This window comes from Ceratotherium simum, chromosome 21, assembly GCF_057802395.1.
Source record: "Ceratotherium simum simum isolate JZ-2026a chromosome 21, ASM5780239v1, whole genome shotgun sequence".
Lineage (NCBI taxonomy): Eukaryota > Metazoa > Chordata > Mammalia > Perissodactyla > Rhinocerotidae > Ceratotherium > Ceratotherium simum.
This window is the reverse complement of record NC_141920.1, coordinates 19533878-19556814: the sequence shown is the minus strand read 5'-3', so window position 1 is coordinate 19556814 and position 22937 is coordinate 19533878. Positions and strand designations below refer to the sequence as shown.

Here is a 22937-nt window from a genome sequence, read left to right as displayed (position 1 = left end):
CTGCTGCGCCACCGGGCCGGCCCCCATATTTTTCTCATTTTTATTTCATTTTTTTTCTTTGAAGCTAATCAAAGGTTTTCAGTGACAGAATATTGAAACGTTTTTATGACCTTTAATAAAGTGATTTTTTACGATAAAAGGAAGTGATTGTATAAATCAGGGGTTATTATTGGGAGTTGTGAGAATGGTGAGTTAGTAATTCATCAGTCTGTTATGTCTCTCAGGGTTCTGTGGTGGGTGCTCATTAAGTGTTTGTTGAATGAACAAGTTCATTTCCTTGTCATCAGTAGCTCCCTGCTGTCTTTCCCCTTCCTTTCAAGCCTTGGCTCTTGTTGGGCCTTGAAGCAGGTGTACTCTTATCCTGGTCCAGCCTTGTGTGTGCGGAGTTAGGTACCCTTGAAAGGTCTAATAGCCTAATTTTGCTTCTCTGGTTGAAATCCTTGTCAGTGTTGCCACACATTAATTCTGAGAGGCCATGACCTTTGATTTTTATTCTTGTTTGGGTTTAAGTGGGCCTAGTTAGTATTTCATTGAAGATGGTTGGCTGAGGGGTAAGCAATCTTTGCTACAGCCTCCAATGCATGCTTTTCTCAAGTCTGATTATTAAATTTTTTGCATTCTTAAACACAGTGCTTGATTGTACACTGTAGGTAGAGAACAGGAATGATTAGCCTCTTAACTGATGGCTTGCCCTTTCCTTCTGTAACTATAGGCTACCTGTTATTCTCTGAGGTCAGTGGTCCAGTCCTCAGTGACTGGCACTCATAGCCTAGTCAGGGAACTTAAATGGTAGACACTCTTATTTTCACTATTCCTCTTGGTATCCCACTAAAAGAATTACACACTTTACTAGCTTGGCAAATAAGCAAATCTTTTGCTTCCCCCCAGTCTGCAGACCTGTTCATCCTGCCAAAAACAAACAAGCTTTGATTCTTATTTCCCTCTCTTTGGTAATTGTGCAGATGGGAAAATGGGTCCAGCTCCTTCTGTGTTTCTTTACTGTATCACATTTTCCCATAGAAACAATGTTATAAGTGATGGCAGTATGCTCAGGCTCATCCATGAAAACCTATTTAACCAGATCCCCCTGTTTTTAACTGTTACTCATTGTGCTGTAAGGGTTTCAGCTCTGCCTTGAGTTAAGTATGCTTTTGTGTCAGAGCTGACCTGTTGGATTGTAAGTCCCATGTTTATTCTAAACAGATGATTCTTCACAAAAAGACCTAGAAACTGGGGAGTTTGGTGCTTGTGTTAGCTGTGACTTTAAATGGAGTTTTGTTTCTTTTGGCAAAGGTAAAAAGCTGTAAGGAGTAAGGATTATAATATAAGGAATTAGTGTTGAAAGACCAGGACTCACGATTACAATCAGTAATAGTGATAAGAAATTTATGGAATATGGATTGACGTTCTCCTCAAACCAGAGAAACTGTCTTGATTCCAGAAATTAGCTTCCAGAAAGCTGTAGTATATGACCTTTATTTCTGAAATTTTAAGAATTAAATATGCATTTTACAGTGTACTGTGAGGTGTTTGTTAACTGCAAGGGAACTTGATTTCAAACAGCATATAGATGTTTACTTTCCTGTCCTACACACACTTCTAGCACTTTTCCACCTTCCCCTTTTCAAGCACATTTTATTGTCAAATTGATACCTAACTTGAATTCATAAGTCAGGCCTGCTATAGAGAAGTCATTTTGATGTCTAGGTACATGTTTTTCTTATTTTTGTTGGTGAACTATTGAGGGGGGCCTAAAAGGCCAACACTGCTGTTTTTATTTGTACAGTAATAGTTGTTGATCCGATGATAGCAGCCTATTGGAGGAAATGTTCTATCTTTCTGTCTACACTGAGGTTTGGTGTTGAGCGATTCACTGAATCTCTTACTTTGCTTAAATGGTAAGGAAGTTGCTGTGAGTCCTCAAGGTGAACATAATGGAATAGGAAGAATTATAAAAACAGTTTGAGGTCTTAATTAAAAAACACTGGAGTTGATGAGAAGAATGGAACCAAGTCCCAGGATGAGAGAAAACATGGTGTTCTGAATCTCCTCACAGTGACTGCTACAGATAGGCTTCTTGTAATAGTTCTCACATACATGCCTACATACATAATAACATACATACATATGTACCTATTTTCTATGATTTGGAGAGTAGCAGAATCTGGGGTTTGGGTGGGTTCCTGCATTCAGGCCTTTCTATGCCAACGTCTAGTTGGGTTTTCCTGCCACTTTCATATTTGTAAAATGGTAGGTTGGTTATAGAGAATCTTTAATGCTCCTTCCGGGTCTAAAATTTTGTTAAGTGTGCAATTAAGTGGTATTAAGTACATTCACATTGTTGTGCTACCATTACCACCACCATCCGTCTCCAGAACTCTCTTCATCTTACAAAACTGAAACTCAACAGTAAGTCACCATCATCCCCTTTTTCCCTTAGCCTCTGGTAACCACTATCCTACTTTCTGTATCTATGAATTTGATTACTGTAGGTACCTCATATAAGTGGAAACATACAGTATGTGTCCTTTTGTGACTGACTTATTTCACTTAAGAAAATTTTTCAAGGTTCATCCATGTAGCATGTATCAGAATTTCCTTTCTTTTCAAGGCTGAATGATACTCCATTGTATGTATAAACTACATTTTACTTATCCATTCATCTGTTGATGGATACTTAGATTGTTTCCACCTTTTGGCAACTGAGTAGGGCTGCTGTGAACATTTGTGTACAAGTATTTGAATACCTGCTTTCAATTCTTTTGGCTGTATTCCTAGGAGTGAAATTGCTGGATCATACGTAATTCTATGTTTAATTTTTGAGGAACTACCATACTGTTTTCCACAGTGGCTGCACCAGTTTACATTCCCACCAGCAGTGCACAAGAGTTCCAGTTTCTCCACATCCTCATCAACATTTGTTATTTTCTTTGTCTTTGTTTTTATAATAGTCATCCTAATGGATGTGAGTGGTATCTCATAGTTTTCATTTATATTTTCCTAATGATTGGTGATGTTGAGCATTTTGTCAGATGCTTATTGGCCATTTGTATACCTTTGGAGAAATGTCTATTCAAGTCTTTTGCCTACCTTTTTTTTGTGTGAGGAAGATCAGCCCTGAGCTAACATCTGTTGTCAGTCCTCCTCTTTTTTGCCGAGGAAGATTGGCTCTGGTCTAACATCTGTGCCCATCTTCCTCTGCATTATATGGGACGCCGCCACAGCGTGGCTGGACAAGCGGTGTGTTGGTGCACGCCCGGGATCCAAACCTGCGAAACCTGGGCTGCCAAAGTGGAGTGCACACACTTAACTACTATGCCACTGGGCCAGCCCCTTGCCTACTTTTTAATTGGGTTGTTTTGCTGTTGTTGTTGAATTGTAGTTCTTTATATATTCTGGATGTTAATCCCTTATCATATATGCTTTGCAAATACTTTCTCTCATTCTGTGGGTTGGCTTTTCACTCTGTTAATTGTGTTTTTTGATGCACAGTTCTTAATTTTGTAGTCCACTTTACCTAATTTTTCTTTTGTTACATGTGCTTTTGGTATCATATCTAAGAAATCATTGCTAAATCCAATGTCGTGAAGCTTTTGCCCTATGTTTTCTTCTAAGAGTTTTAGCTCTTATGTTTGGGTCTTGGATCCATTTTTTTGAGTTTATTTTTGTATATTGTATAAGGTAAGGACCCAAGTTCATTCTTTTGCATGTGAATGTCCAGTTTCCCCAGCACCATTTGTTGAAAAGACTGTCTTTTCTGTGTTGAATGGTCTTGGCACTCTTGTCAAAAATCATTTGACCATATATGTTGACTTTGATTTTACAGTAATGCTATTGTTACAGCAGAGTTTGATACATGTAATTTTTTTTTTTTTTGTGAGGAAGATCAGCCCTGAGCTAACATCCGTGCTAATCCTCCTCTTTTTGCTGAGGAAGACCGGCTCTGAGTTAACATCCATTGCCAATCCTCCTCCTTTTTTTCCCCCAAAGCCCCCCAGTAGATAGTTGTACGTCATAGTTGCACATCCTTCTAGTTGCTGTACGTGGGATGCCGCCTCAGCATGGCCAGAGAAGTGGTGCGTCGGTGCGCGCCTGGGATCTGAACCGGGGCCGCCGGTAGCGGAGCGCGCGCACTTAACCGCCAAGCCACGGGGCCGGCCCCTGATACATGTAATTTTTATTTGATGTTGAACTTTGTTTAAAGGATAGGAGTAATAGAATATGTATAATTGGCCTTCAGAAGGATTCTGTAGAACTGTAGGGCTTTTCATTTTAAGGTAGAAATAGTGAAGATTAAAATCGATGAAGTTTTAAAATATTCTATCTGTAAGATGACTGACTTTTAAAAAAACAAAATGGTGTTGGTAGTGAGACGGTCTGTTTAATTTCAGAGAAAGAAAGACTCTGAGACAAATCAACCAATTGCGGTATGTGGTCCTTAATTGGATCCTGGTCTATAAAATACATTTTGGATATAATTCGGAAGTTTTTATTATGGTCTGGGTATTAGAATGATACTAGAGAATTATTAATTTTGTTAGATTTGATAATAGTATTACAGTTATGTGAGAGAATATCCTTATTTTTGTAGAGATATTTGCTGAGATATTTAGAGGTAAGGTATCATATTTGCAATTTACTTTAAAGATTTTTTATTTATTTATTTTATCCCCCCAAAGCCCCAGTAGATAGTTGTATGTCATAGTTGCACATCCTTCTAGTTGCTGTATGTGGGACGCGGCCTCAGCATGGCTGGAGAAGCGGCGTGTTGGTGCGCACCCGGGATCTGAACCCGGGCCGCCAGCAGTGGAGCGCGCGCTCTCAACCGCTAAGACACGGAGCTGGCCCTGCAATTTACTTTAAAATGGTTCAGCAAAAAACAGGAAATTGAGCATAATGTTAATGATTGTTGTATATAGGTGATGGGTATATAGTGTTCATTGTATTATTTACTGTACGTTTGATCGTTTTTAAAATTAAAAAGTTAAAAGAAGTTGTTTCCACTGATGTTTACATTCACTTATCAGTGTCAGCTAGATAGCTCTAGATAATCCATAAGTACCTTAAACTCAATTTACCCTAGCTGAACTATTATTTCCCAGTCTTCTGTTCTATTATGCACTTTCTCATAGGATTGTTTTCTCCTAAACCTTCCCCTGGCATCTCCACTCCCAGGAGGCCTTTTCCTATGTATTAACAGCATAAATAATACCTCTGTCATGTATACCATTGTGGTTTACTATTATACCAGTGTTGTAAGACAACTGTTTGCATTTCCATATCCCCTACTTGTTGCTGAGCAACTTGAGTGACGATCTCTTGTATCCAATATCTTTGAACCAAACTGTTGAAATGTATTTTCCTCTGTTCACCTGAGTATTCCATTTTATTCGTTGTGAGTGTTGGCTTTTTCAAAGTGAAAGACTGATTATTTTGATCTAGGACATGAATGTGGGGCCCAGAGTCATTCCAGAGCATCAGTCAATTGAGCAGATAATTATTTGGGTATTTAATAGGTGATAATCTCATTAGGTGAAGTGATCACTAAATAGGGTTGTACTTTGTCTTTTAAAGGTGGGAAGAAGAGCGCTATCCTGAAGGCATCAAATGGAAATTCCTAGAACATAAAGGCCCTGTATTTGCTCCACCATATGAGCCTCTTCCAGAGAGTGTCAAGTTTTACTATGATGGTGAGTTGTTCCATGGTTGCCCAATTCTTGGCCAAGAAGAATCTGCTTCTATTTAGGAATAGAAAATGAGGAAGGATCTTGTGCTATATAATCATTTTCATTTATTTCATTTTGTTTTATTGTCATTGTATGGTTTAGGGGAAGGGTCATCAGGTGTTTACTTAATTCTTAAAGGCCCATTTGGTGCTGAAGAAGTACCCTGAGAAAGGGGCTGTTAATGTCTTAACTACATGGTCCCCAAAAGGTCCATGTACATAGCTCACAGTACCTGGTCCACAAGCTAAATGTTTTTATCTTAACTTCCTTTCTTTTTTTTTTTTTTTTTTTTGTGAGGAATATTGGCCCTGAGCTAACATCTGCCAATCCTCCTCTTTTTTTTTGCTGAGTAAGACTGGCCGTGGGCTAAGATCCATGCCCATCTTCATCCACTTTATATGGGACGCCACCACAGCATGGCCTGACAAGTGGTGTGTCGGTGCGCACCTGGGATCCGAACCGGCAAACCCCGGGCCGCCACAGCAGAGCGCGCGCACTTAACCACTTGCGCCACCGGGCCGGCCCCTTAACTTCATTTCTAAGGAGCTACTCTGTAAGATTTATTAGAGTAGCCATACTTGAATGGTAGTATTTTATTTTAACGATATAATTCAAGCTGACAAGCCGCTCATCACTAGAAATAGCACTAGTATTTGGTTGAGGATTAGTCAGTCTGCCATCAACCTCTAGATAGTGCTGGTACATGTCTATCACTCACTTTACATAACATGACACTATACCTTTGCTATATTGGCGGTCAAGTCTGATGAGCTACCTTGAAGAAATGCCCTGCCTAGCTCTCTTAGAACACTCAGAATTGTCCATTAACTATCATTGGTATTTCTGTCTTTGGGTTGAAGAATTTGAGAGTAGTCTTTGACACTCGTATTGGTAGTATAGCAGTATGCAGATGGTGATGCTTGACTGATCTGCATTCCAAGGGTTCTATCTAGAAATGGCTAGAGCATTTTTCCTCAAACCCGTATGTGCTTAAGATTCACCAGGTGGATCTGGGCCTATTAAATAGGTGTGGAGTAGTATTGGGTGCTTCTGAACCAAGTGGTCTGCTGATGAAACTTTGAGAAACACTGGGCAGGAGAACTGCTGAAAAGCATCAGTGGTGAACACACAGAGTTCTGGTGCATCTCTCTGTCCACCAGCAGTGACCTCAGGGCCACGGATGCTTATAGGTTAAGGTAGTAGTTTATAAAGAAAGGCTAGGTCTTGCAAGTGAGGGACGTGTCAAACTTGGCAATCTGGAATTCATTGTTTAAAACTATGTTTATTCAATGTGCCTATGTTCAAACACCAAGACTCAGCAGTAGGCAGTACTGACTAATCCCTGGTCTCATGGCATTTGCAATCTAGCAGGACCCCATAGCCTCAATGACCAATGCTTGCATCAGATAAACATTCTGACCCATGTTGACCAGAGAGCACAGAACAGAGTTCTATTGTCAGCCCTCACAGTTGGTCATTCCTTGGGGACTCTTAAATATGACGCAAAGCCAAAACTCCAATGAAGAGAAAGAGCCTAGAATCTTGAAGAAAACGATCATAGAAGTGCAGGTATTCTGTAGCCCTAGTCTGGGCTTACTAAGAGCTTTAGAAAGCTCAACTTGTAAAGCCTCACTCTGAGGTTCAAAGTAATTTGAGGGAAAGCTAGATTCTTTAGTCTTTGAGTTTCTCTTACTTTTCAAGATGGGAAGCTGAGGCCTGAACCAGTCATCACTGGTGACCATGGTCCCTTCCCCCATTCTTGCCCAGTCGTCCTACATAGGAGCTCCGGCTCCAGGGCTCTAGCATTTTGCTCAGTTGAGTTTCTCTCTGGGATTTCTTCCCCTTGATTGTGTAAACTCTCACTCTGCAGTAAGTCAAGAAGTTGTATTTGACTTATTAGTCCAAATTGATATTGTAAGTCCTGCCTACTTTCTAGGGAAGAGAATTCTCAGACTCTTTTAGAACCTGCCAGGGAGGTAGGGGACAGGCTGGCTGAAGCAGTGAATTGCCTCTGCTAAGAACATCCAGTTTTCAGCTCTGACTCAGCAGTTTCTTATTCCTTGAGCTCAGCCTTTTCCACAAAGCGCTGCCATTGCCAGGAACCTTCAAGTCATCCTGCCACCACTCTGCTGCTGGGAGCTGTCATTTCATCTTTTGACAGCTCATCGAACACAGGAGCTGTCAAAATTGCTTTCTCTATTGGGACAGAATCAGTAAAATTGCCTAAAGTGTCTCCTTTTTTTTTTTTCCAAATACAGTTGATAATTAGTTTATACCAAACAGACCCAAGAACAGTTTATATTCTGTCTTGCCATTTATTCTACTTCATATATTTTATTGTTGGTGACTTAATGTTTTCCTTTATATTGGAAATATGTTACAACTTTTCTTGGCAACTCTGGTTCAGACTTGAACGGGGCAGTTCTGAAGAAGTGCAGGAAACCCTTGAAAGCCAGCCTATCCTAGAGGCCCAAAGTGTCTTCTTTCAAAGGCAGGAGCTTGCGAGGTTAAGTGGGGGAAGTGGCGCCACCTGTCTGCCTTTTAAGTTATGGATTTCAAGCAGGTTCTTTCTGTCTACGCCGACAGTTTCAATTTTGCGCTACAATTCTCTATATCCCTGCAGTCAGGTAGGATAACTTCCCAACCATCATGAGATGAGATGTCTTCGGAGTTTTGAAATGAATAGATTATTGGTTGAGTTTTAGTTTTCTGGAATGAATGTGAAAATCCTTGGTGAATTATTAGTACCTATGTAATAGTAAGGCAGTAGAATAGTATTTAACCTCATTTAAGTATAGCCAGATTATTATGCAATGATTTAGTTCCAGATGGTGTTGTAAAGTTGGATTTTCAAGAAAAAATGGAAATTAGCCCTAAGAGAGTACTGTTAAAAGTACTCCATTTGGAAAGTAGATTAAACTCCCAAGTACTTTTCCTTTATTGCTTTATTGACTAATTAAGGTACACAAAACCTCTAGGCCCCGTTTAGATTTTCTTTGCCAGTTAGCAGTTTTCATTGTGTAACATCAGAACTCCTTTAGAACAGCTTAAAACATGTATACAATGCCAAGAACCTCAGTCATCCTTTGTGCTCTGAATGAGTCCTATTTCCCTGGAAGAGGCAACCTCATAGTGCCTGTGTTCCAGAGCAGTGTATCTCAAACTCTAGTGTGCACACAGCCACCTGAGGGTCTCGTTAAAATGCACTTTCTAATTCGGTAGGTCTGGGGTGGGACCTGAGATTCTGCGTTTCTAACAGACTCCCATGTGATGCCAATACTGTTGGTCTGTGAACCACACTTTGAGTAGCAGGGTTCTAGAGGAAGGTCTTATTTAGACTTTTCATATGGGATATCTGGGCTGCCTGCTATGGATATATATATCTTTTTATTCATATTCCACCCACCTAACTTTAAAGAAGAAAGATGCCTATTTCTTTTCCCCACAATTCCTTTCTTCCATTCCCTGCCCTATCCCTTCCTCCCCTTCTTGAACAGAAGCTGCTTAGCTTAGCAGTGGCAGGAGTCCCTCTGAGGATTTGATTTTTAAAAACCATTGAAGAGGTGTAAAGGACCCTGCTTGCTGAAAGGAAAAGGAAGAGTGACTGGGCCTCCCCCAGGTCATCCCTGTCCTGAGCAGGCACCTGGGAACAGTTTACTGGCATAGTCTCCAGAGAATGACCCAGGTAAATATCTGCTAAAGAGAAGGAGAATTTATCCAAGTAGATATAAATCAGTATATTGTCTTTGTTGTTGTTGTTACCATGTGTCACCAGGCCTTTATATATCTTGGGAAAGTAAACCATTAGTAAGAAGATTTCTCCAGAACTCAGTATTTATACTCAGAACATGAATTATACATCTCGACTTTTGGAACCATTTTTTCCTCTAGGTAAAGTCATGAAGCTGAGCCCCAAAGCAGAAGAAGTAGCTACGTTCTTTGCAAAAATGCTCGACCATGAATATACTACTAAGGAAATATTTAGGAAAAATTTCTTTAAAGACTGGAGAAAGGTATTGTAGCCCATATATCAATATCCTAGCACTTTGCAAAAATACTGATCAGTTACTAAGTATTCAACTATAACTTTACGAAAAATTCGCTGATGTAAAATTTGAGTGTTATGAGTTTCATTGTAGTAAAAGTTGTTCATTTTTTTCTGTTCATTTACTTTATTATATAAGGTTTCTATCACAAAAATACTTACATTTCTTTCCTCTCAGCTCTCATTTGGCTGTAGGAGGGAGTTTATTAGATTAGGTCAAACAGAAAACCTCAACTCGACTTGAGCAAAGGAAAGTTTATCTCTGCAGGACTGCCCTCTGTCTGCTGTTGCAAAGAGAGATGTTAATGTGATGTCCTATTCCCTCTTGATTCTTGCTTATTTGCTTTAGGTACTTTTCTGGTCGTGAAACCACACATCCTATATCTGCCTAGGTGATTTTAAGCAATCTCATTATTCTCAATTTGAATAATGTGGACAGGGGCTGAGCTGAATTTTATCTTCTGAATAGCTCTGGAAATAAGATTTAATAAGTGAATAGAGCAGGGATAATGTTTCTAAATGAAAATTAGCATGGGAATATTTCTCTCATTACAAAACAAATGATAAATATTCATGTTTTTCCAACTGTGGTATACATATGCCTAGGGGATTGTGGCAATATGCCAAGGAGCCCAAGAAACTACATAAGGGTTACCTTTTTTCAATGAGTCATTTCAAGCATTTTTCTATTAAATTTTTATTATAGAACAAAGTAATAAAATTATATTTCTTTTTTTCAAAACTCACTAATTTAGATTGACTACCTCTCCTGACACCTTTGACTGAAAAAATAGTGCCTTGCTGTAATTGCAAAGAAACCTGAGTGCTTAGTGGTGTATTTACCTTTATCTTCTTTTTTTAACTCCCTCTTTTCTTTTGACTAGGAAATGACTAATGAAGAGAAGAATATTATCACCAGCCTAAGCAAATGTGATTTTACCCAGATGAGCCAATATTTCAAAGCCCAGACAGAAGCTCGGAAACAGATGAGCAAGGAAGAGAAACTGGTACTACAGAATGTTTTTAACCTCTGGAGAATTTTGTGTTTTTTTTAATAATTTTATTTATTTATTTTTTTCCCCCCAAAGCCCCAGTAGATAGTTATATGTCATAGTTGCACATCCTTCTAGTTGCCGTATGTGGGACACGGCCTCAGCATGGCCGGAGAAGCGGTGTGTCGGTGCACGCCCGGGATCCGAACCTGGGCCGCCAGCGGCAGAGCGCGCGCACTTAACCGCTAAGCCACAGGGCCGGCCCCATGGAGAATTTTGGAATAGTGATTAGTTCATCTAATTTTCTTCTTGGTTCTTAGGACACAGGTTTAGTAATTTCACATGGCTCTATACTAAAGATTTAGGATTCTTGGCCTAGTAACATCTAAATTTTCGTAATGGTTTTACGTAGACTGAAAATTTTGAATAAGCACTTTGTTTAATGGCTCAATATAAGAACCCTGATGCTTTTTTGACCTAAAAACCAGTCAGTAACTTCAATAATATAATATTAAAGGATGGAAAGACCTGCTGCACAGTGGCTTCTGGATATTAGGGATTAAAGACAGATAATATTGGCCATCTATCTCCCTGTTCTTTGATCTCTTTTACCCTGAAATCTAGCCACGCTCATCCATTTCCATCTTACAGGCTTGGCCAACCTCATTCTTGAAAGATCTTTCTAGTGTCCAGCTCGGATGTCATTTTCTTCTAGAGTCCTGGAGGCAAACTATAGGCTGTCTGTTTTTGTAAAAAAGTTTTATTACATAGCCACATCTGCTTGTTCACATACCATCTATGACTGCTTTCATGCAATAGTGGCAGAGTTGAGTAGTTGCAACAGAGACCGTATGGCTTTCAAGCCTAAAATATTTTCTGTCTAGAAAAAGTTTGCCAACCCCTAATCTAGAGGAATCTAGGCTAGAGTTTCATTTTTTCAAATTGGAGGTCCAGAAGTTAAGGATTGTAAGGAATTCTTTGCACTTCAAAGCCCTGTAGTTGCAGTGTTTTAAAGGACTTGCATGTTTATATAATTTAGGCCATTGTATTTATATAACTCATTTTTTGATGGTGCCTATCTGACCTTTAGTTTAAAAATTATGAGTTACTATAAGAATGATAACTGCATCAGACATTTCAGTCTCAGCTTAGTCTTCTCCCCAGTATTCCAAATTAGTAACATATGGTTTATTTTTCACTTTAGCAGTGTTTTTAAACTTAAAAACTACTTTGGAGCTTTGTTCTTGGAATAGTGATCCAAAGATAGGGAGATTAAGAAGTATCACCTTGTCACAGCCCCCGTCAGGGACACCTGCTGCCAGCAAGTTCTGAATCTGTTTCCATCCACAAAGCAGCAGGACTTGGTTAAATTGAATTGCTAAGTATAATATGAATGAAGAATTAGCAGAGGGTAAGGAGGCTCCAGATCCTTTTCCCCCCACTTTTTGTAGCAGGGATCACACAGTGTAGATTGTGTGTACCCATATACCTAGGAAAGAATCTGTGACACGTTTGTTTGAGCTTGAAAACACTTGTGAAATGCTGCTCAACTAAATGTTTCTGGGACCTCTTAGAAAACATGGAGACGTTCTTTATGAGGTCTTGTCAGAGACTCTCCCCTATCCCGCATTTTGACACTACTCAACTAAACGGTGTTGATTTTTAAAGTTATATTAAAAAGTAACATATTTATACACATTAATCTTTTAAGAGAATCCGTTTTGAATCTGATTAGTTTGGATTTGAATAATTGAAGTCAATCCTTATAGGTAGATATTTTGGGGAATTTTTTTGTGTGTGTGTGAGGAAGATCAGCCCTGTGCTAACATCTGCCAATCCTCCTCTTTTTTTTGCTGAGGAAGACTGGCCCTAGGCTAACATCGTGCCCATCTTCCTCCACTTTATATGGTACGCCGCCACAGCATGGCTTGCCAAGCGTTGCGTTGGTGTGCGCCCAAGATCCTAACCGGCAAACCCTGGGCTGCCGCTGCAGAGTGCACGCACTTAACCGCTTGCGCCACCAGGCCGGCCCCTTGGGGAATTTTTTGTATTTAAGTTATAAAAATCTATCAGAAGTTTTCCCTTCTTTGAATGCATTTCTTAGTGATTTTTAGACTTTTCTCTACCTTGACCTGTTCTTACACAAAAGATAAGAATGTAGGAGTAGAGAACAGCAGTTTGAATTCATTTTGAGTAATTCCTTGCTGTCTTCCAGAAAATCAAAGAGGAGAATGAAAAATTACTGAAAGAATATGGCTTCTGTGTTATGGATAACCACAGAGAGAGGATTGCCAACTTCAAGATAGAACCTCCTGGGCTTTTCCGTGGCCGTGGTAACCACCCCAAGATGGGCATGCTGAAGAGACGGATCATGCCTGAGGATATAATCATCAACTGTAGCAAGTGAGCACAGTTCATCCTTTGGTCCAGAAAGGAAGTACGGGGCTTCGTTTGTTCTTGGTAGTTGGGAATATTTCCCATGTTGCAGAGGACTGTTTGAGAATGACACAGTATTTCCATGTATAGATCTCCAAATGTTTTTCAGTTATTGACTGGTGAGGAGGAAACTTAGAAATATATGCTGAGCAGATTTATCTACTTCAGGTCATGAAAGGTGAAATTGTTCCTCACTTTTCCTCATTTCACTACCCTCCTGCTTTGTTATTTCCACAGAGATGCCAAGGTTCCTTCTCCTCCTCCAGGACATAAATGGAAAGAGGTCCGACATGATAACAAGGTTACTTGGCTGGTCTCCTGGACAGAGAACATCCAAGGTTCCATTAAATACATCATGTTGAACCCCAGTTCACGAATCAAGGTAAGGGGTAGTGAAGAGCTGCAGCAGTTAGTGGGGCTGATAATCTCTGTCTTTTTTTTTGAAATGTGATGTTCTCAGCCTCTAGAATCACTTTGACAAATTGAAAACCCTCCCCACAAAATAAGGCAAGTACTTTCATGGTTATTATCTGGTGACCTCCCTAAGATGTATCCGTTTTCTGTATCAGATTGTAATCTTATTCATTTATTAATTCACAAACATTTACTGAAATCTCAGTATATGCTTGGCACAGTGTGTGCATGGTGCTAGGAATTGTGTTGGTAAACAAGACAGATGCAGTCCCTGCCTTCTCATTGCTTACTGTTTAGTGGTCAGACTGTAATGAAGAATATGGTAAATATATATTGGCTTCTACAGCTCTCTTCCTCTTTCTCACCTTTCTTGGTTCTGAGGAACGGAATGTAATTGCTCTGAATCCAGAAAGAAGTTGTAAAATGTAGGGTCTTACATACTTCTGGCTTCCTAAGTTTTCATCTGGGTGGGTTCCACCAGGACCAAATGGGATAATGTATGTGAAAGCATATCATAAACTGTTGTATACCCATGTGTTGTTATTTACTGATACTGTTATTGAAAGGGGAAAACTGTTGGCAGGGCAATCAGTTCTTGTTAGCCTGCTAGGCCTACCCTGCTTGGGGGAGTCCGATGAACTTCCGCCCTCAGACATACTATGGAAATGTGAATAGCAACCTAAAAGAGAGATGGGCTTCACGAAAAACAGTCAAGGAATTAGTTCTCTATACGCTCTGACTATTTACTTGCAGAGGACTGGAACTAAAGACCTTCTTGATCTTGGTTTACAGGTTATTAAACATCTGTTAAGATATGAAGGCCAAAGCTCAAAAGGCTATGTGTCTTGTTGACACTAAACTGCATTCTCTAGCTTATAGTCCTGTGTACTAATGAAAAATACCCATCTATACATTTTCTTCAATTCAATTGGAAAATTTCATTTTTTCTAGTTTAGAGTAAATGTAGAATCAGAAAGAAAACCTCCATGGTGAGCAAAAGTCAAGTCATTTAAGGAAATGTTGCATTCTTCTTCTGAAATAGACAAAACTGGAGGGCTACAAAGGTGGGTAAACAATTGTTTTAGCCCTCAAAAAACTTGTATGCTGGTGGGTAAATTGGGTAAGAATTTGATTGTATTAGAAAAAAGGTAAACGTTAAATGTTTTAGATAGAGCAGTTATTCCCAGCAGTTAGAGATCAGGAACAACTTTATTAAGGAAATTAGTTTATAATTATGTCTTAAAAGAGAGGTATTCCAAACAGAGAATTGTGTCATTATGGACAGAGAGGAGGGGTGTGAAAAGGAGTAACAAAAAGAATTATCAAGTGGTGCTATTTGCACAACGTTGTGAATGTGCTAAATGTCACTAGTGGTAAATTTATGTTATGTGTATTTTACCACAATAAAAAAATTAATCAAAATAATGGATATTGGGGCTGGCACCATGGCTTAGCGGTTGGGTGCGCGCGCTCCGTTGCTGGTGGCCCGGGTTCGGATCCCGGGCGCCCACTGATGCACCGCTTCTCTGGCCATGCTGGGGCCGTGTCCCACATACAGCAACTAGAAGGATGTGCAGCTATGACGTACAACTATCTACTGGGGCTTTGGGGGAAAAAATAAATAAATAAATAAAATTATAAAAAAAAAATAATCGATATTGGGTTACTGTTCAAAAGTATTTTCACATAAATTGACATTTGATTGTCTTAACAACTGTACCAGACAAGTACTAATGCCACAGTTTTATAGATAAGTAAATTTAGTCTCTGGAAAGCCAAAAAACTTTCCCAAGATTCAATAGTTAGTAACTCTGACTTAGATCTTCAGCCTCCTGATGCCTTCCTGTGACATCCTGACACTAAATTGTGGCCAGCCTTAAATGCCATGCTAAAGAGACTGGACCATGTTCAGTATCTGATGGAGAACCACTGAAGTACTTTGAACAGGAGTGTCTTGAACATAACCCTACTTCAGCAAGATTTACAGGCATTACACATCATCACTCCGATAAATCTAAACTGTTGTGAATGCTGCAAGGGAAAAGTACAGGGTACCGTTTGAGAGTATACCAGGGCACGTGATCTGGCCTCTGGGGTTCAGGAAGGCCTTTCTGAGGAAGTAACATTTTTTTTTTTTTCTTTGCGAGGAAGATCAGCTCTGAGCTAACATCCATGCCAATCCTCCTCTTTTTGCTAGGAAGACTAGCCCAGGGCTAACATCTGTGCCCATCTTCCCCTACTTCATATGGGATGCCGCCACAGCATGGCCTGACAAGCAGTGCATTGGTGCGCGCCCGGGATCCGAACCTGGGCTGCCAGCAGCGGAGCGCGTGCACTTAACTGCTACGCCACGGGGCCTGCCCCAGGAAGTAACATTTAAGATGAGACTTTTTTATCCATGGAAAGGATAGGGGAATGGGTGTTTCAGACAAAGAAAATAGGCTTTTGAAATCCCTGAGGTGAGAAAGAGCTTGGTGGTCTTGAGGACTAAAAGGAGGTCAATGTAGTTGGGGTACAGTGAGCAACAAAGAAGCATGAGGCAGAGGCTTGAGAGGGATCTTCAGACCCTTCCTTAAAATTTTTTTTATTACCCTAAATCCAGTAGGAAGCCAGTGGGTTTCAAAGAGGGGAATAATAGCAGATTTGTGTTTTAGAAACCTGTGACCTAATTGATCATTCTGACTGTGGCTCTGCGGAGACTGGATTGGACACAAATAAGAAGTAGGGAGACCAGCAGGAGGCTGTGGTGGTACTCCAGGCAAGAAGTGGCGATGACCTAGACAAGGTGATGGTAGTGGGGCTGGAGAGAGGGGAACAGATTCCAAATAGATGCATACTCTGTACTCTCACAGGCAGGATTAGAGGTGATTATAGGAGAGTCTCTGAGGGTTGGGATCCTTGTTAGATAGTCTAGGTGGAGTATCTCAAGGGCAGAGAGCCAGCCAATTTATTCCAGACAATATCCAAATAACTCCTATTGACTGTGGGGATTTGTGCAGGTTTCTGGATGATGGTTATAGTGGTGGACCTAGAAGTCACCCCAGTGTAGGCCCTGCCTAGAACCTTATACCCAGGACAGTGTGGCTGATTCTAGTCAGGTGGGTTGGGATCCTAAAAGTCATGAAGAGGGTTAAAGGCTTGGCATGTGGTACTGTTGAGGGGAAAAGAAATGTGATTTCTTTAGCTTTCTGGCAATCTTCATTGGCTGTTTCCCACTGAGCGGGAACAGTGCGAACTTCAGAGGTTGGGGTTTGACAGTGCTTTGAATAGTTTTTAACTGCACTGACAGTAGGAGAGGCATTCTCTTTTTAGATAAAAATAGAAAGATATAAGCATTAGGAGTTTTATTTGTAATGAAATATTTCAAATATACAAGAATAGATAATATAATGAACACTCATATGCCCACCGTCTGGGTGTTTCACACCTCAACATCATGTCTATTTGTTCAATTACTTCATTTCATAAGAAGTATTCTGATAAACACAGCTGAAGCCCCCTGTGTACCATTCATCTCCTTCCCTGGAGATTACTATAATAAACTTAATGTTTTCATTCTCGCGTGTATTTTTGTGTTTTTACAGTGTATTTATGTGTGCATAAACAATATGTAGTATTGTTTTTACAAGGTTTAATTTTAAATTAGGTATGTTATTGAGATCATTCTGCAACTTGTTTATTTCACCCACTTTTGTTTTGAGATTTTATTATCTTGACATCTAATTTATCCATTTTATTTGGTACATGGTATTCTTATTATATAAAAAATTATCTGTTCTCATGTCGAGACATTTAGGGTTGTTTACAATCTTGTGCTAATATAAACAGTGCTGGAATAAACACATTTCCTTGTGTATATGAATGAAAATTTCCCTTAAAGTTTCTTTATTAGATATTTCCAAATTGTTCTCTAAGTACTTGAACCAGTTTACATCACCACCATCCCCTCAACAGTGCATACAAGTTCCTCTTTTCCTAACATTTCTAAAGTTTTGTTTTTTACATTTGGATCTTTGATCCACTAGAATGTATTTTTGTGTATGGTATAAGATTGAAATCTAATATATTTTTTTACAAATGAATAACTGATTGTCCCAGAACTATTTAGTTGTATTACCCACTGTGTCATATATCAAATTTCTACATATATGTCAGACTGTTTGGGGGCTCTCTGTCCTGTTTAATTTGTCTGTCTATTTCTTCATGAGTAGCATACTGTCTTAACCACTGTAGCTTTATAAAGTTTTACTTTTGAGTAGGACAGGTTTCCTTCATCTCTTTCTTCATAATTGTCTTGGCTATTCTTGGCTCTCTGCTATTGCACGTTAATTTTGAGATAAATTTGTCAAGTTCTAATGAAGACTATTGAGATTTTTATTAGAATTGCACTGAATTTATAGATTAATGGGGGAAAATGTTGACCTTATTTTATTGAGTCTTACAATCCATGAACATGTTATATACCTCTCCCTTAATTCATTTCTTTGAATATATCCAATTTTTTTTTGTAATTTTCTCCACAGATGTTTTACGCATTTTTTTAAACTTTGTTTCTTAGAGAGCGTATACTTTTTAGTGCTATTCAATGAGATGTTCTTCTATTACATTTCTGTTGGTTATTACTAGAGTGGTAATGCTGTTGATTTTGAATATTGATCTTGTATCTGACATAACATTGCTAAATTATTCTAAAAGTGTTTGTGTCTTGGAGTTTCTAGATAGACAATTAAATTACCTATAAATAAAGACAGTTTAAATTCTTTATTTCCAGATTCTATACCTCATCTTTCTTTTGCTTAAGTTTTACTTTTTATTAAAAAAACACACAACCATCCATAAAACCGTAACCCTCTCTCCAGTCCACAGTTGTCACAGTCAAATATTTGATTAACTTCTGTACTAAATACCTTCCCTCTGGGTTTACTTCTCTTGTTGAAATACACCCTTTACTGTTTCTTTAGTGAGGATCCATAGGTGGCAAATTCTCCCTTTGTTTACCTGAAAATTTCTTTATTTTCATCCTCATAATCTTATCTTTTCTCTAGTAAAGAATATATCTTTATTATTGGTCAAAATACTCAGACCAGACTTTCAATCTGAGGACTAATGTATTTTTATTTTAGAAAACTCTGAGCCATTATTTCTGCCACAGCTTCTAGGCCATTCCTTCCATTTGCTTCTTTTGGAATCCTATGAGATGAATGTTGGAGCTTCTCAATCTACACTTTTTTTTTTTTTTTTGGTGAGGAAGATCAGCCCTGAGCTAACATCCATGCTAATCCTCCTCTTTTTGCTGAGGAAGACCGGCTCTGAGCTAACATCTATTGCCAATCCTCCTCCTTTTTTTCCCCAAAGCCCCAGTAGATAGTTGTATGTCATAGTTGCACATCCTTCTAGTTGCTGTATGTGGGACACGGCCTCAGCATGGCCGGAGAAGCAGTGCGTCAGTGCACGCCTGGGATCCGAACCTGGGATCCGAACCTGGGCCACCGGTAGCGGAGCGTGCGCACTTAACTGCTAAGCCACGGGGCCGGCCCTACACATTTTTTTTAAACTATATTTTCATATTCTTTATCTCTTTAGGTCTGGTCTTCATTTGGGGGGAGTTGTCTAGGACTCACTAACAATTCACTAATTCTCTTTTTATTATATCCAATCTAAAGTTTATCCCATCTATAATTTATTTCAATTATTTTTTCTCAGGATTTCTAATTTTTATTTCATATCTACTTGATTTAATTTCTGTTGTTCTGGTTTCATAATTTCTTGTCCTTTTTAGTGAATGTTATATCTTTTTCTCTTTATTCATACTACACATATTTATTTAAAGATCTTTGTCAGATTGTTCTTTAAAATGTTACCTGAAGTGGGTCTGCCCTGGTGGCGCAAGCGGTTGGGTGAGCGTGCTCTGCTGCGGCGGCCCGGGGTTCGCTGGTTCGGATCCTGGACGCGCACCGATGCACCGCTTTTCAAGCCATGCTGTGGTGGCGTCCCGTATAAAGTAGAAGAAGATGGGCATGGATGTTAGCCCAGGGCCAGTCTTCCTCAGCAAAAAAGAGGAGGATTGCCATTGAATGTTAGCTCAGGGCTGCTCTTCCTCACAAAAAAAAAAAAATGTCACCTGAAGTGAATTCATGTACTAAGTATTGTTTTGTTGGCAGTTTTTCTAAGCCATTTTCCTTGTGTCTTTTGGAATTTCTGTTTATAAACACTTTTGACTGGGAGGTAGCTTTGGTCTATGTATCATTCACTCCTCTGCTTATTCTTCCTGTCTTAGAGGGAGTGTTCTAGCCCAGCTCAGCCCAAGCTAACACAGCCCTTTGCTTCAGGTCCCCCCTTCTTGCATGGAGCACTTTCATTGCTATATGTTTAGAGTAAAGTGATGATTAAAGCATGATTTCAGTGACCTGATCTGACCCAAAAGTCTATAAAGAATAAGCTTTTTTATAGTAGAATGTGAAGGGTGGTAATTGGTGGTTTTATTTCACGGAGGTCTTTAGGTCCAATTTATAGGAGGCTACCATCATGGGGCTTTGTTCTACACTTTTCTGCTCAGCCTCCAGAGATTTCGCCTATTCTAAGATTCTTTGCTTGCTCTTGTATCTATTATTTTACTCATTCACTTCCTGCGTGAAGTACTCACTGCTAAGTCCAATCCACTGCCAAGTTTGGAAGCATTATCTAGTCTCATAACCTGGAAAAGTAGCCCTTGGTAAAAGTAAGGGTCTTCAAACCAGTTTTAACTTCACCAACAAAATTTATCATCATGATTTTTCTTTTAAATGAAGTACAGCAAAGTTCAGGGTTAGTGTTGACATCACATTGCATTCAATCCTGTTAAGATATTCTCAGTGCCAAATACACATTTCTGCCTTTTCTCTCTTTAGAATCTATAATTCTGTGGGGTTTCAAAGGTATATGTGCCTACATCCTTTTAGATGTAACCATCTGGGGATTAAAGGGCTGGATTGAAGGAAAATATCTTTATAAAACTTTATAGTCTCGGGAAGCTCTGCTTTTGGTGAGTTTTATTAGAAAGATAAAATAAGACATATGCTTATTTTTAAAAAATTATATTCTGAACCTGACTTCTTGGTGTAAAATTCTAAATTTTAAAGTGTAAGAGGTAAAACCTTTAATATTTCTAGGTGATATCACGGTAGAACATCTTCATGACTTTGGAGTAGATTTCTTAGGACACAAAATAAACACTAACAATAAAATGCAAGTCCAAAACTGGAAATATCCAAGGGGTCCATCAACAGAATAAACACATTATGTTACAGTCAAACACATTAGTGATAGTTATAGAATATATCATATATACCAGCAATTAAAAGGAGTGAACTACTGATAAATGCTGCAACATGGATTAATCTTAAAAACACATTGAGAAGCCAGACACAAGAGTCTGTATGATTCCATTTATATAATATTCTAGATTAGGCAAAACTAATCTATGATGATAGATATCATAGTAAAGGATCAGTAGTTGCTTGTTTGGTGATTAACTGGAAAGGGGCATGAGCGAACTTTCTGGAATGACAGAAATATTCTCTATCTTGATAGGGGTGTAGGTTACATGGGTTATGAATTGTCAAAACTGATCAAGCTGTACATGTAAATCTGTATAATATAAAATCTTGTAAAAGATTTATTCAGAATGAAAGGTGAATAGGAAGTATGGGAAGAAAATATACTACTTACATCTGAAAAAGGATTTGAATATATAAAGAATATATAAAGGACTCTATAAATCAATAATAAAATGACACACATATTTAGGGTCTGGCCCGGTGGCATAGCGGTTAAGTTCGCACACTCTGCTTCGGTGGCCCAGGGTTCACAGGTTCAGATCCCGGGTGCGCACCAATGCACCACTTGTCAAGCCATGTTGTGGCAGGCGTCCCACATATAAAGTAGAAGAAGATGGGCACGGATGTTAGCCCAGGGCCAATCTTCCTCAGCAAAAAGAGGAGGAGTGGCAACAGGTATTAGCTCAAGGCTAATCTTCCTCACCGAAAAAAACAAAAAAACCCCCACATATTTAAAAATGGGTATGTATAGAAAGCTGGTTGGATTTTACCTTTAAACATGGTATAAATATATAAGGCCAGTTTGTTGTGTCTTTTGTTTAAATGATGTATATTTGAATTCAGAATGCCATTCCCTCTCTTTGGTGCTCTATATAATGGCAAACTCACATAGGAATCACCAGCTAAGTGAGAAGTAAAGAGCCACTTAAGAATATTGGCAGATGTCATTGTTTTCCAATACAACTTTCTGAGAAAGGACTGGAGAATAGGATTTAGCTCACCTCCTACTTTGCTATCCTGAATCCAGATGTGACCCTACTTACCCTGCTGTACTTAATGAGAAAGCAGTTATATTAGAGAAAATATGGTGGGCCCACTAATTTAAAAAAAAAGTAACCCAAAGAATGTCATGTATAATTAATCAAATTAGATTCTTATCCAATACAGAGGGTTGACTAAGTTGGGGAAGAGGAGAAAGGGTTAAAGCTAGCCCCCCTATAGTGGATACCTTGTTTTACTGAGATGGTTTTCATGAAGACCTTGCCTGGAAGACCTAAATAGATATTTTATTTTCTAGAAGTAGTCTGAGAAAGCTTGTTCAAGTGCATTTTACTCTGTGGATTCTGTTCAGGGAAACTGAAGGCAGCAGGGATAAGCATTCTTCCTGGAGGCCAGCCCTCCCCTGCTAGACCTAGACAAGGTGGCTTCTGCCCCCACCCCATCTCTGTGTCCTTATTTGAGAGAATCCTGGATCCTTTTGCCAGGGCCCAGCCAACCTGTGAAGAGAAGTTGGTCTTGTGGTATCCTCAGTGAATGACTTACTTGTTAGGTTTTTCTAAACCTTGTTTAAGTGACATGACTAAGGAACTGAACAAATGTAACCTTACAGGACTTGAAGACTCAGAGTCAGGCTTTGGTAGGCCTGTGTCCATGAGAGTGATGGGGGATAGCCCATTCCTGAGCTGGAGACTGTGCTGTTGAAAATGAGCCTTTCATGTCCAAACTTTCCTGTGTGTGTGTGTGTAAGAATAATTGTCATGGAGATTTATTACTGACTCGTACATGAAGACAGCTTGTATCACACCTTTTCTTATTCACCCTCTTAAATGTCAAAATGTACTTAGAAAAATCAGTGAGAAATTTTCAGCTTCCCAATGTCAGGAAACAGAACTTAGACATTTCTTCGGTATCACCAACTACTAAATCACCACCCACAACAAGTAGTTACTGAACCTCTTGTTTTGTTGCCAAACAAGTACATACAACTAGTCCACACACAGTTTTGGAG

At 39.2% G+C, this 22937-nt stretch overlaps 1 protein-coding gene across 1 annotated transcript in view; it reads left to right on the top strand.

Annotated features, from left to right (window-relative positions):
• TOP1 (DNA topoisomerase I) overlaps nucleotides 1-22937 on the top strand; it is an 87085-nt gene that overhangs the window by 52699 nt on the left and 11449 nt on the right. The window contains exons 11-15 of the mRNA XM_004430397.3: nucleotides 5575-5690; nucleotides 9618-9739; nucleotides 10656-10778; nucleotides 12979-13166; nucleotides 13437-13581. Coding sequence (XP_004430454.2) covers nucleotides 5575-5690; nucleotides 9618-9739; nucleotides 10656-10778; nucleotides 12979-13166; nucleotides 13437-13581 — 694 coding nt within the window. The remainder of the gene's footprint in view (nucleotides 1-5574; nucleotides 5691-9617; nucleotides 9740-10655; nucleotides 10779-12978; nucleotides 13167-13436; nucleotides 13582-22937) is intronic.